Here is a 14,451-nt window from a genome sequence, read left to right as displayed (position 1 = left end):
CCCGCGAATCTGATTGGGCGGCTCGCGGCGACAGAGTCCGCCCCCCCTTCAAGCGGATTGGCCGTTTCAGCTGTCAGCCCTGTGCTTTAATATACCAGCATGTAGGTTGCTCCCAACATCGTGGAAACTTTAGGGTGTAACTACAGACTACAAAGGTAACGTGTATTCTTGTTTATTAGCAGTTAAAAACGTGTTAAATATATTACTCATTAATAAGTATACTTGTTACTAGTAAAGTAAAGTAAAGCAGTGATGTATAATGTAGCCACATACTCAACACAGCACTTTAGTATGAATGTTTGACGTACTTTATTTTGGTGTTTTTACACCTGAAGCCACTTGGTATATTAAACTTGACACTCAAAACATAAAAATAATATATATAAGGGAATATTATATCAGAATATAACAATAAAACAAATTTAACCACGCCCCTAATCCGACATTTTACATTTTCAAGTATCAGTACCCCTGTATAAATGACAGTCATTGCAGACAGAAGCCCTGCACTTGTGATGATGTGGTACAGAAGGTACAAGTACCTCAGAGCTCTATACAGTAGTACCCATGCGATAGTCCTAGGTGGGGTACTGGAGCCTATCTCAGCTATCTATGGGCGAGAGGCACACCCTGGACAGACCGCCAGTTCATTGCAGGGCAGTAGTACAATATGTAAGTGAACAAATAAATTATTCATTAATAAACAATATTTTTTCCACAAGCAAAACTGTTACAAGTTCTGCACTCAAAATAAAATATGTCATAAGGTTTAGCAGCAAAATATAAATATATGTATATTATATACATAAAGTAATCTCTTCATTATGTATTATGTAGTATGCCCAACTTTGAACTGTGTTCCTATGTAAGCTAATATATAACACATAGACGATTACCTTCAAAATGAATTATGAAAAATCTAAATATTGAAGTAACGTGAAGGTACAATGTAGTAGTCGCAAAGTTGTAGTAGGGTTCAAGTACAACTGTACTTTACAATGAACCTCAAGTCATTGAGAGAAAAAGGTGAGTCCCAGCACAGCTCCTGTGAACATGTGACGCTCTGGCCAGGTCTGTCTGCCTTGTAAGGTAAACCGACTCTCTCCTTGTCTCACACACACACACACACACACACACTGCAGGAGAGATGCTGACACGGGATAGCCCCGACGGTCTGGGGAAAGTGGAGCACTCTTCCATATATGGACAAACTTCCAACAGTGGAGGGTTTGGGAAAGTGATGTCACGGGCAGGGAGCCGACTCACCGCCTGGTCCCCGGGTAAAGGAAGCTGCCTGTGACCACACTGAGAGGTGCTGCAGCTTTCTGACGAGGCTCCATTTGAACTATCATCTACTGTACATGCAGAAATACCCATAAATGAAAGTAGGCTCGCTCTGCAGCATTAAACACATTTGGCATGATATAGCATGAGCTCAAATAGTATTGCATACAGTCTATTTCACATAGTACACATTATGTATATTCTAAAAGCTTTAGTTTACAACTAATTGTCCTTGACTTTCACAAGGACTTCACTCCATGTCAACTCTACTGAATATTTATTATTGCTTATTAATTTATTATTAGAAACCGAATGTTTTATTTATGCAGAACTGCATGTTGAACATCCAACTTCACATTTTAAGCTCTGAATCAAAGCCTCAAGGTTAATTGACTTCACTGTTTATAGTTCAGTCGATTGAGCTTTAAAAAACATCACCAGGATCCCAATATAATTTACAGATGATGCTACCATTGATTCAGAATTGTCCTTCGTTAATGACCAATTACTATTTATAACAAACTCAAGGGGGAAAAATATTGCTTGAGAGACAAAAAGGTTCATATTAATGTCTTATAATCTATAAAGTCCATTTAGCAAGAATACACATTTATGTATTAATATAACATTTATGTATTAATATAACATTTATGTATTAATATAATTTACAGATTCCTCAAATGGAGCAATATCTGAAAATAGTACATGGTCAAAGAATGAAAGAAAACCCAAAGTAGCTGAGTGCAGCTCGTTAGTAAAGCAGTTGAGAGTGTGCCAGAGACAATTATGCACTTTTCCATTAGCTAATTAGCTCACAGTCGTTTGAAAAACAAAGCGATTCATTAAATTCACAGTGAATTAATGGGAATAAGAAAACTGCTGGCTAAACGGTAATAAAATATGCATAATGAGTGCAAATTAAAAATAACCGTATTTCATTTTGACTGGACTAATTGACTTAATTCTTTTGTAAAAAAATTAATAAAATTATGAGAATGTACATCCACTGTGATGCTCATGCCAGAGCTATTACAAAAAGGGAACATTAGAGTTTATATAAAGCGTCGCAGCCATTTATCATCACTGGAACAGCACAATTCTAGTCATTAAAGTGTGGAAATCCTGACAGGATGATGGCACTGAATGAAAAGTAAAGTGACCCATGTTCATTGATAGTCTTTAGTCTGGACCAAAGTGTAACAGTGCCACAGGTCAATTGTTAAGCTAATTAGCGTTATGCATCATTTGTGTCTGTTTTGTCATCGAAACACCCAAATCCAAACAAGGTCAAACCCACACAGCCGCAACAGGAGCTCTAATTGGCCGTCTGACAAAAGAGGCTCGTCCTCTCAAAGCTGCAAATTATGGCTTCCTGAACGCATGAATTCCCTCATTATAATTAACCACTGAAATGTGTGTAATTACTGTGGTGGCACACTCCAGACGGCAGCGTTCGGTTTGGGCTACTTGACGTCAGCGTGATACTATTCAGCAGAATCCCAGAACGTCCCGTGGAGAGTCAGCGGTGCGAAGGAGCTCAGGACCGCTTTGAGGCACACGGGTCATGTGAAGAGCTGGTGTGTTTGGCTCTGTCTGGTCTCTGGCACGTTCCCAAGGTATTTCAGCCATGCTGGGAGGGGAATTCTTAAATAGCTGTCCGTGCAGTTAAAGCTGAGCCTTGTATGGGATACTGCAGGAGAACCATCATAATCCTATTGAGTTGTACATGTGTTTGGGATCGTGGTCAAACAACTAGTGCTACAACACCATCTGGGTCCAAAGAGGAACATCCTGTAGGCACAGGGCGAAGAATGCTACCCCTCAAGATAAGTCGGCGCAAGCTCAGACTGGAAGCTCAGACTGGAAGCTCAGGGGTCAGAGGCAGAATGTGAATGAAAAGTGAGCTCCACCCACTTTGCTGCATATGTGGAAAAAGGAGCAAAAAGCCTTTTGTGCCGGAGTCAGTGTGTGGAAACAAAGAGGTGAAGTTTAGGCATTGGCTCCAGCTCATGCTGCTACATCTGGGTCATATCAGTCAGTGATGATTGTGGGCAAAAGCTTCTGTGGGACTGAAATAAAAGAAAACATTTAACGCAACCAAAGAATGAGGCTGTTTATCTGGAGGCAGCGCCGCCTTGGAAACACTCCCACAACAGAAGAAGCACTGTTTCACCTGCGTGTTTGTGCAGGTGTGCCTCCATCAGCTTCCATTGACAACGAAAGCGAACGCGCCCACTACTGCATCACACTTCAATTAAAATAGAGGTGAAGCCTGAAAAAAAAACACGACGTCACCATCGATTGAGAAATACTCTCACTGGACCGAAACTCGACTCTCTTCATCAGGGAAAGCAAAGTGTGTGTAAACGTGTAATCGCTTCAAGAAAGAGTGGTGGCCGTCCTTTGTGGGCCTCTCCCGGGCGTGAGTGACACCTGTGAGGGAGGAAAAGGGCACAAACAACCAGTTAACCTTCCCTGAGTAAATAAAGATAAAAACGGCCCATTGTGAGTCCACTAATGAGTCCTGGTCTCTTTCAACACCGCAGGGCCAGAGACACAGGACAGATATGCAGCCCACTGCTGTCAGCTGAGCGACGCCACAGCTGCTAGGCTGCACTGGTAGCGGTGAAAAAGCTGACTGTCTTGTGCACCTCTGCATCTGGTGGAGCCTGTAATTAATCATTAAGCCATATGCAGCCCCGCAGGCACGCTGGAGTCAGAATGCAAACACCAGCCAAGCATTTGAATGCTCGTCCCGGGGGAAGCATGGGGGTTAAATGAAGGGTGTCTACTTCCTGCAGATAAGTCCTAGCCACACTCAGAACATTCAAAAGGGGGGAATTATTTAGACAAGAGAGCTGCACAAACAAGCCAACAACCTTCAACCATAGGTCCGCCTGCCCTCAGATTATGGCTTCCCCGCTCGCTCACGGGCCCACGATGCCGGCTTATCTTTTACAGCAATCGCTGGTGCGCCCACGGGTAAGTCAGCTTTGTCTGGCAGAGGAGTGCTCGAGTGGAGACAGGAGCCGTTTCCTCCAGAGAACACAATGACATCACGTGCCTCGTGGACAGTTGTGTTTAGGTGTGGCACAGGCATCTCCTGCAGAGACAATCGCTTTGAAATTCATCTTCATTTCCTCATAGCTGCAACAATGGCATCATGTCTTCTGCATTTCTAAGAATTTCCTTGGGTCACAAATAAAACACACCGTGGTTATTTGTGGATATCTCTGCCTCCTTCACGATCATGATACATAATTTACCCATGTAAAGCATTCAGACAAAAACAAACTAGCCTCCAAATCTGATATATTCTGTTCTGAAGAGACTGAGGAGTGCATTCAAAGATTTCATAATTGGCTAAATCTCTGCTGGACTCGTAGCAGTAGACGCTTAAATGAAAAAAACCTTTCCAGACTTTTTCCACCACTTTATTTTCGTGACTTAATACCGTGGAATTATAGTGTTTTATTGTTGGAGTGTCAAGCTGCTGATCACAACTTTAACTACACTAAAATAAACAAAGACTCATTTTCATCAGACTAAGCCATGGGTAGTTCAGGGTCAGGGCCAGCTGAATAAAATTAGGCTGCATTAAACTAATAATAATATTAGAAATTAAAGGGACCAAAAATCTAAAACATAATTTACCACAGAGTCAAACAGATGCGTCACTTTTTATCAAACAAACCAATCAGTGAAGAATGTGCAGCGCCGTCACTGGAGAACAAATTATATTTTAATTGCAAGAAATCCAAAGCGGGTTCGGCTTGTAATGTTACCCAGGGGCTGGATAATGACACAAGAAACAACTGGCAGAGACATTAAATGCAGCGTTGGAACGCACAGCTTAAACAGATAGTGCTCCTGCGGGTTTCTGTGGAGACAGTCAGTTCTTCAGGCACCCAGGCGCAGATTCTCACGTTTGCACTGAACCTTGAAAGCATTCACATGAAATACTGAAACGTTTGTCCTGCATGACACCTCCTATGTCTTAAAGGTAGAGAAACTCCAAACCCTGGATGAAGCTATTTCTGCTACAGCAACAGCATCGGCGAGAAAAAAAGAAAACCGAAACTTGAGAATACACGAGTAGCCACAGTGTTTGAATTAAATGACCATGTCTATTAACAATACTTAGCTTATGTTCTAGCTTCCTTATTTTTGAATGTCATCAGTGTGATGACGACGCAGTCAAATTAGTTTGTTGTCAAACAAAACATTTCGGCTCCCAGTCGCTTATCGCTCTCTGCTCTGAAGCGTCCGAGGTCACGACTACAAGATGCAAAATGAAAATGCTGAGTTGTAAAAACCCATAGAAAATCCACTTCCTAAACGAGGTTAACAAAGGACTCCTCTGTGGGACAAACTGTGTATGGTTACGTTTTGAACTTCTTCTCTGAGGGCGAGGAGGCAGACTCCTCCTCTTCTGGGCCCACGTGAGTCCGTTTCAGAGAGCTGTGTGCTGGGCTGTTCTCTCGCGGGGGCCTGGTGTCTCCAGGCGTAGCGTCAGTCTCTTCCTCTGATCCTGAGGACACGTGGAGGCTCTCGCTCACTTGTGCGCTCACAGTTCGGTGCTGGCCGTTCACTCCTGGGCTACGTTGGCTTTGGGAGGTGCCATCGACCCCGACAGAGCTGCTACGTGCTTCTCCACCACTGGAGCTGTCTAATGCTGCCTCTGCAGAAACCCTCTCGTCAGTCCTGTGTCCATCCATTGACTGAGGGGAAGCAGGCTGAGGTCTCGCCTCCCCATTGTCTTGGCTTGCGGGGGACATGACTGGGCTCAGACACACAAAGTCAGAAGGGCTGAGGCATTTTTCCTCCTCTCTGGCAGCGCAGGGCTTGATTTGCAGAGAGTCTTGTTCTTCGCCCGACGAGGAGGAAGACAGGTCATCGATTGAGATCGACGGGTAACTGCAGGAATCGATGGCTGAGAACAGAGCCTGCACAGACTCGGGCCGGTCCCCAGCTCTGGAGACCACGTGCATGCGCCGGCGCCTCATGACGTTGCGTCGTCTCACCGCGCTGCGCCACTCCTCGTCGTCACTGCTGGAGCTGGAAGTAGATGTGGAGGAGCTGGACGCACCGGCAGGAAGTGAAGGGGAGGATGTCGGGCTGGACAGGGTAGAGTTGTCCCTGGGGCTCGGGGAGCGAGGCCGGGGCATGGGGTCAAGCCAGAACTCACTTGAGTCCGAGTCCTCGTTAACCAGAAAGCCAGACTGGCCCAACCCGATTCGTCTCCTGGGACGATCCTCCCCCTCGGCGCCAACGGGCTCCTCCCCTCCTGAGGCGTCGGGTCCAGCCAGAGAGGACGAAGACAAGTTATCAGAGTCGCTGTGGTGACCGGCGGCAGAGGCTGGAGCGGGAGCTGCCGGCGTGGCCCGGGTGGAGCGACGCCCACGGGCGTGGAGCTGCATGATGGCCTCCTCGCTCAGGTCGCTGTCAGAGTCAGAGCTCCAGCCTTCGATTTCCCGACGCACCAGCGAGTCAAAGAAAGCCATCATGCGCGGGTCCTCCTGGATGGACTGGCTGACGTAATCATGGGACAGACCGCTGCCACTGTTGAGCACCAGGCTGATGTACTCCTCATGGGTGTAGAGGCTGCGTGACTTGTCCTCCACACGACCGTCCAGATCTCCCAGACTGTCAGGCTGCTGGTAGGGACTCCACACCTGAGATGGACAGAGGCAGATGATGGAAAAGTAGCACAAGATTTAGTCAGATGGAAAAGCAAAATGGCAGGATTACTAATACACGAACAGAGGAAGGAAGAGAGGTCTACATCAGTTTAAAGGATTACCCGTTAGTTATAGTCTCTTACAGTAGAAGACCAGAACCTGTATCACCTGAAATGTAGTGCAACAGGCTCCTGGGATGTTCCAGAAGTCAATAGCGGCTCCCTAATATGTACAAATTATAGTCAGTCTGAATCAGGAAGCCAAGTTCAGTCCCTGTGTGGTTTACTCATAAGGTCAGGGCACAGAAGGCACAGAATAAGCCTTAATACACGAAGGCAGCCAATGTGCAATGAAACAAAAAGACCCGGACGTTGTTAAAACATCTCCATTTATGAAGCTGATTTCAAACAGTCCATCTTAAACTGCTAAGACTGCTTAAAGCCTGGCAGCACATCACAGGCCAGCTCTGGCCTTCTGCCTTTCCTAGACCCCTGTCTGAACTACATGTATGCTAACCAGAGCTCAGACAGTAACTTTGTGGAGTCATTGGAGGTCAGTGTAAAATTGCCTCCAGAAGAAGAATTTTACCCGTTTACTGACCTTGATGACTTTCTCCACGCCAGAAGAGCAGATCATGTAGGTATGAGGGTTGAAGCGGACCTGGTTCACTATGGAGCGGTGACCCTTCAGGACCATGAAAGCCCCATTCACCACACGCCCAGGTCCTCCTTGGAAGCAAAAACACATTGTGACAAACAAGGTCACATTCAGATCATCTCACGCCTGGAAAATCTAGGAACCAGATCCACTGAGGGCAAACCACAGTCTGGCCTGAAGCCCCAACACAAGGAGCACAGAGACGTCCATTGTGCCTGTGGTGGTGGGTGACTGGAGTGGGTTTGTTTAACCTACCCTGCTGCCACTGCAATCTTTAACCTTGGACAATTAACGGTCACCACTACTCTGTGCCGTAAACAGCCTCTTCTTATGTCATGAGATGTTTGTTTGCATGTGCTGGTTGACCGAGAAACTGTGAGGGCTTCAACACAAGAAATGGATTTAAATGCTCTGCTATTGTGTTAAGCAGAAAGGAGGAAATGGACTCCCCCGGGCCCCAGATGATGAAGGCATTTGTCTGGGAGGCAAATCCACTCATGAGCATAGATCCTTATAAATATACAGTCAGTGCGGGAAGGTTCAGTTACTTACCTGCTTCTGGATCCTTCGGGATTTTCCACATGTAGAGGTTGAAGTCATCTGACCCAGACAAGATGTACTGAGGGGGAAAACAGAGCATGTTTACAGGTTTGCATCTGCTATCACTCGTATGACAAACCTTTCCAGCAGATGTCAGGGAAGAGGAAGTCTTTATAAAAGAGGAGACGAACCCTGGGGGGTCAAATTATGGCACTAAACTACAAGGACTTATGGGAGTGCTGGGTCTTGTATTGCACGATCAAACACACTCTTGGCAGGACACGGCAGTCTGACCCAAACAAAGCCCCTGCTTCCCGTCTGAACCGTTATTAGGTTTTCTACACAGATGGTTCCACTTAAACCTGTCACATAAGGGAAAAAAAGCGAGGCATCGTGAGGGAGGGATGTCCCCCCCCCCCACTCACGGACCCCCAGCAGGTAAGAAAAGACAGCAACAGTACGGTGACCCGAGTCAGAAAATGAGCTTCAACCTCATGTCTTCTGTTGACCCCATGACTGAGGTCGTTCAGTCTCTACAGTGGGTTTCATCTGGTAGGACAGAACTTGGGCTGCATCCATGGTTCGAGGAGGATGTGGAACCGCTGATCTAACTGTACAAACTGTAAACCAAGCAGCAGCAGCAGCTTCCTGTTACAAGTTAGAACTTCTTCTAATTCAGAATGTGTCTGACCAGGAGTTGGAGCACTGGGGTCTATTTCAGGACAGTCACTCAGTGGTGCTTGTGTCCAGTCAGTTATCATCTGATTATACAGCAGTCTGTATATATGGCTGAACTTGTACAATTACCCGCAAACACTAATTAGGAAGTTTTACAAATGAATTTCCTTATCCTGTAAATGTTTAGCAGCTAAAACCAAATATACTGCACAACTGATTGACTTTCCATTTAAATGTCTTTTACGCTCCAACATTACCCCATTTTTATTTCTTAGCTGGAGCGTCCGTCAAGGCTGACTTTCAATCTGCAGGCACATAATTATAAAATCATTCACATTTGTTTATAGACATCGTCCTGCGTCACTTGTTTATTGATGTTCTGTCAGTCGGGGAATATTTCACTGCAGCTTTATCTGCCAATGACTGAAACAAATGTTCTCAATTTGTCTGTGTAAATATTCTGCTGGTCTCATTGGGTAGATTCATATTTCAAAGACATGTGCAATAATCAGTCTTCTACCCACGGCACCAGACGTTTCTCCAGTGAAACGCAGCAATCCTTGTGTCTCGATGTAAAAGCCTTCCTTAAATCAAGTGTTCTGCAGCGATGACAAAGCATTACTCCTCAGACAAACGCTACAAAGCGATGAGTGGAGCTCCAGGCCACTCAACACCTGTTTGCCCTGCTTCAGGTTCCCAGAGGACACGTCAAGTAGGAATGTCACACCTCGTAACCCTCCCCTCTTTCCTTCCCATCAATTTCATCTGGTAACTCTCCAATCTGCTCCTCTGCTTTCACACCATTCTGAGAAAATCCTCTAATGCTTGTGGTTTGGGCTTAGAATGACGAAATCTCTCAGAGATGGAGCAAGGCCATGGGATAATGCTCCTCCGTGTGTCATCTGGTTAAACCCTTGTCACGTCCTTTGTCACAAGTTATGGTTTCTCTGGTTACATGCAGGCATTTCCTCTAAACTGTGATCTATTATTAAAACTGGAACGATGCCTTTAGTGTCTATGAAACATTTGGCATAAACGTAACCATTCCCAAATATTCCACAGGTTTGGTTTTATTTGCAGCTCCCATGCAGCCGCTGATTTATAGTACTTCAAAAGACTAGAAGTGGATTGTATAAATAAATGACGGCTATATGTATTAAGTCATTAAACTTATTAAAATGATGTTCATCATTTGCAATTGTTACATTGAACGAAAAAAAAATGAACCTGCATTGGCCGATAATCAGCATCAGAGTTTGAATAAAGGAGATAAACAAAGTAGGTAACGTGACAACAACAAATGTTTAAATGCTTAACTAAATCAGCAGTTTGGTTACATCAGTAATCTTTGTCAAAGCAATAGTAAACAGTCTATACTTGAGTAAAAAAACAAATATTTCTCTAATTTCTGAGTAATTAATGTGGTCAAACAGTGAAACCCTTGAGGGCCTCATGGGACTAATGTAACAGGCAGCAGGTAAATCGGACGCCACCCAGTCCTGTTCTGCGTGTGTAACCTTTAAAGCAGCTCCTACGCTCGTGTAGGGATCATTTCAAGCCTTCATAAGCTCAGCTGACACCCAAGGATAATGTTAACATAATAAACATGACTGCAGGGTGATGTCATGTCTGAGGAGGACCTACAGGAGGAGCACTGGCAGAGTCCAAGGGGATTCTGGTGCAGCTCCAAAAGCTCCACTAGAAGCCTAAACTAATGTATTCTTCTATTTTTAATCGTTCTATTGATCCCACATGTTCTCCTTAAATTTCATCCTTAATAACCACAAACTGAAATTAAAATATTTCCACTTCTTGGTCTGCCAAAAGGTAAATCACACTCTTGAGCTCAAGATATTATCTGAAAGTGTTGCTTTTATAGCTGCATGTATTAATGGAACCAAAAACTTTAGACTTCTTGTATAGACTTTAATACAAGCAGTACAATTCCTTTTTAGAGTGGAAATACTGGGATCCTGACGGGTCAGACGGATACTCTGAAATATGCCTCACTGCTCTGCTTTTAGAGGCAACGCCACCTGCTATTAAGTGTTTTGCTTTAACTGTGGCGGATGCCCTGGTTTTCCTTTCGTATGTGCGCCCACCGACCTGATCTTTGTCTCCAGCGAAGCAGCAGCTTTTCATAGTGCAGGAGTTGAAGTAGCCCTGGTTGTCGAACTGGAAGCTGGGCAGGCGAGAGTGCAGCTCGTAGAGGACGGGGGGCAGGCGACGGCGCAGGGCGAGCAGCTGGGTGCCGGTGCTGTTGAACCGGACGCTCATGGCGCTCTGCAGAGACATGCTGCCCCCATAGCGGAGCAGAGAGCTGGGAAGACAGAGAAAATGCTGAGCTTTTGTGGAATCATTATGTTAGTTTGGCTAGTTTCAAGTGAAATGACAAACTTCGAACAGGTTTGTCCTTCAATCGTAATCTTAGACAATCTTAACCATCTTGGCAGCAAATCCACAGAGCTACTGTAAACATAAGCATAGGGAGCTAAAGGATGACATATGACTCACAGCTTGTGTCCATTTCAAGTGTTGTCTTTTGTGTACTAATAGTTAAAGCCTGCGCTAAGATGAGCTCAGGATGTGGCGTTTCTACAGTCATTTCAGTGGTATAAATATTTGGGTTTTGCAGGAAAGAAGCCACAACAGTTGGCAGAGTTCCTGTTTTTATAGGCACAACAGTGAGACCACATCACCACCTGGTGGACACTGTTGGAACAGACATGCATGCCAAGCACAGGGGAGCCTGATCCCTGAGCCAAATCAGTCCTGCAACTGCAAAACGGTTGTGCTAATACAGACAAAGGAGAAGTAGCACAAGTTTTAATGTCCATTTCAGGTCACAAAATACCTCATAAACAGAGGAAAATGTCTAACCTGCGTGGCTTGCGGATGTCCCAGAGTCCAACTCCCTCCTTTGAGTTGGCCGTGGCGAGCAGCCTGGGCTCCACGGGGTTAAACATCACACTGTGGAAGGCTGAGGGGTAGCTGGCCAGGCAGAAGGGCTCTGAAGGCAGAAATGAGGATGAAGTCAAGTCAGAGAGCTCACAGGAGAGGAGTCTTTGTGTATAGGTTTCATCATTTCAACTTCCATTGATGAAAGACTGATTATGCAAAACATATTACACAGCCAGCGAGGTCACGGGGAAGGAGTAGGATGATCCACTGCATTTTACCAAGACTCAATGAATGCAGTCATAAAGAAGCATGTCCTCCCTGTTTATGAGTTATGTGCATTAGCTCATGGCTAAAAACTGCTTTAACCCTTAAGGCCACGCAACGCTGCAATGCAAACCACCATGACATCACCAGACACCGCCGGGCCGGCCCACAAACAGACGCAGCACCGGCATCTCCGCTCACCCCCATGCGGCGGCTCGCGAGTGTCCCAGATGAGGACGCGGCCGTCGTCCGACGAGCTGGCGAACACGTTGTCGTTGACCGGGCTGACCGACAGGCTGTACACAGCATCGATATGCAGGAACACGTTCAGAGTTTCCCTCCTGGAGACGTGAACAGGCAGCGGTTTAACACTGGACACGAAGGACTTTCGTAAAAAGCACATGCACCGTTAAATAGTACCCACCTCTCCACATCATGAAGAATCACCTGTTCATCATTTCCTTTAAAACAGCAAAAAGATGCATTTTAAAATTTAGGACCTCAAAGCTGAGAATCAAATCTATTCTACTAGCAGACTGAGTCAATGCCTTATATTGAAATTCTTCTGACCATGTGTCAGTTCTCTGTCTTCATCTGCTGCTGCTTATCAAGACTTTCTAGTCAGTGGCTCAGTGAAAACGCACTCTCGCGGCTCTTACCACCAGAGAAGACCTTTCTGTTGGTGCTGTCGAAGGCCAGGCAGAAGATGTTTGACAAGTGCTCCCCCTTGAGCTTCACGGGCTTGGACCGGGCGTGGATGGCTTTCTCCATGTGCCAGAGGAGGACCCGGCGGTCGTCCCCTCCTGTGAGCAGGAGCAGTCAATGACACACAACACAGGACATAATAGTCAACAACTGTCTAGAGTGTAGATTTCAGTTGAGTTGTGTAACATCAAAACACATTCAAACACATTGATGACTGAGAAACTATTTGTCATCTTTAAATTAAATGATAAACAGTATAAAAAGAGGTGATGCAACGCTATGAGGTCATTTTCAGGTTGGTTAATCATTACTGTTTTGTTGTCTCTGTGACAAAGGGCAAAATAAATACAACTCATACAGCAAACATACGCTTAAAGCACGGCCTGGTCCTCAAAGGACAGAGACACGGTGCTTTTATACCCTTCTACCACTGCCCCCTGCAACAGGCTGTCACACAAGCCCAAAGAGGAATAACCTTCATGTATTTTAATTAATTCATTATTAAGGTCACGAAGTATTCGCTGATGTTGTTTTCACAGCAGTACAAACAACAAGCAACAGTAACATACGGTGGAAGCTGCTTCAGCCTCTGCTCAGGTGGAGCCTCGCGCGCTGGAGGCTCCGCGGAGCAACGTAAACATCCTCAGCGGAGCCTAAAATGGCACTGACACGCTAGGCCAGAAGCTGCTTCTTATTCCTCCGTGCGCACGCACACGTTGGTGCTCCCGCGAGCCAGTCGCGGCCCGAGGCGCTTCAACACGCGCCGAGGCGGCCGCGGTGCTCGCGCGGAGGCCTGACATACGGGACGGGTCCGGCGCAGCTGCCCTCTGACGTTAGCTCGTTGCTGCTAGCATAAAGTGCTAGGCTAAGCTAGCGCGGGCTAGCGGCTAGCAGGCTAGCAAACTACGGCACCGCAGCCACGGGGGAGGCGGATTTGTCAACTTACCGGACACCAGCCATTCCCCGCCGTTGTTGGAGAACTCAATGGCGTTGACGCAGCCGAAATGCCCGAGCATGTCCTTCTTGTAGAGGCTGGTGCAGCCGGCCAGCCTGCGCCGCTGGAACTCGTCCTTCATGAGCGGCTCCCCCGTCAGCTGTCTGCGGGACAGAAAGCCCACGGAGGAGCGCGTGCCGCAGCCCCTCAGCTCCTTCATTTTCGCCAGGCTCGAGACAAAAACAACGGGCCGCCGCTGTGCTTCGCGTCGTGCGCCGGCGTCGCTCGGTGGTCGTGGCCCGCGGCTGCTGCGCCTCCGTCGGCCTCTACATGACGCTGGACGCGCCGCTGGTTGCCTGCTGGTGTCGACGCGGTTGCGGTTCGGTCCCTCCTCTGTCGCCCCGCAGGTCCCAGCAGCAGCTTCCTGCTCCGGGGAGGATCTGTCTCTGCCCCCGCGTGTCACCCAGCATCACTGCAACTCACAGCACGCTCACTACTGTTGTGTACTATTAAGTAATAAGTATTGTGTGTACTTTTATCAGCGTTAGGATGAAGACCCTACTAGCTGTAAAACAGATGTTATGCAACCACTTCTTTACTTCTTCAATTATAAGATTGGATGAAGTTGAATTTGTTGTGAAATCTGACAAATTTGTACACAAATTACAATTAATACTGTAGAAATCACAAGACACGTTACAAGCACATATCTCAACTAAGGTAAAGAATTTGATTTGTACTGTAATTTAGCAGTAGATTCTGTGTAGTCAGTATGTTATTTACTTGCACCACATTGATTTTGGGACT

General features: G+C 46.2%; 1 protein-coding gene across 2 annotated transcripts; it reads right to left on the bottom strand.

Moving 5' to 3' along the window:
• Window positions 1-4,702: 4,702 nt before the first annotated feature.
• On the bottom strand, window positions 4,703-14,111 carry dcaf5 (ddb1 and cul4 associated factor 5). 2 transcript variants are annotated; one of them, XM_029138842.3, is made up of 9 exons: window positions 13,657-14,111; window positions 12,665-12,808; window positions 12,430-12,466; window positions 12,207-12,346; window positions 11,721-11,850; window positions 10,947-11,160; window positions 8,175-8,241; window positions 7,566-7,693; window positions 4,703-6,959 (listed from the first exon to the last, which is right to left on the bottom strand). In XM_029138842.3, the coding sequence occupies exons 1-9, from the start codon at window positions 13,862-13,864 to the stop codon at window positions 5,667-5,669; spliced, it is 2,361 nt and encodes a 786-aa protein (XP_028994675.1). In that variant the 5' UTR covers window positions 13,865-14,111; the 3' UTR covers window positions 4,703-5,666. The 2 variants fall into 2 exon arrangements, with proteins under 2 accessions (XP_028994675.1, XP_028994676.1); XM_029138843.3 differs by lacking the exon at window positions 13,657-14,111 and adding an exon at window positions 13,280-13,495.
• Window positions 14,112-14,451: the final 340 nt, after the last annotated feature.

This window comes from Betta splendens, chromosome 22 (assembly GCF_900634795.4).
Source record: "Betta splendens chromosome 22, fBetSpl5.4, whole genome shotgun sequence".
Taxonomy (NCBI): Eukaryota; Metazoa; Chordata; class Actinopteri; order Anabantiformes; family Osphronemidae; genus Betta; species Betta splendens.
The sequence above is the reverse complement of the archived record's forward strand: the minus strand, read 5'-3'. Positions and strand labels throughout refer to the sequence as shown.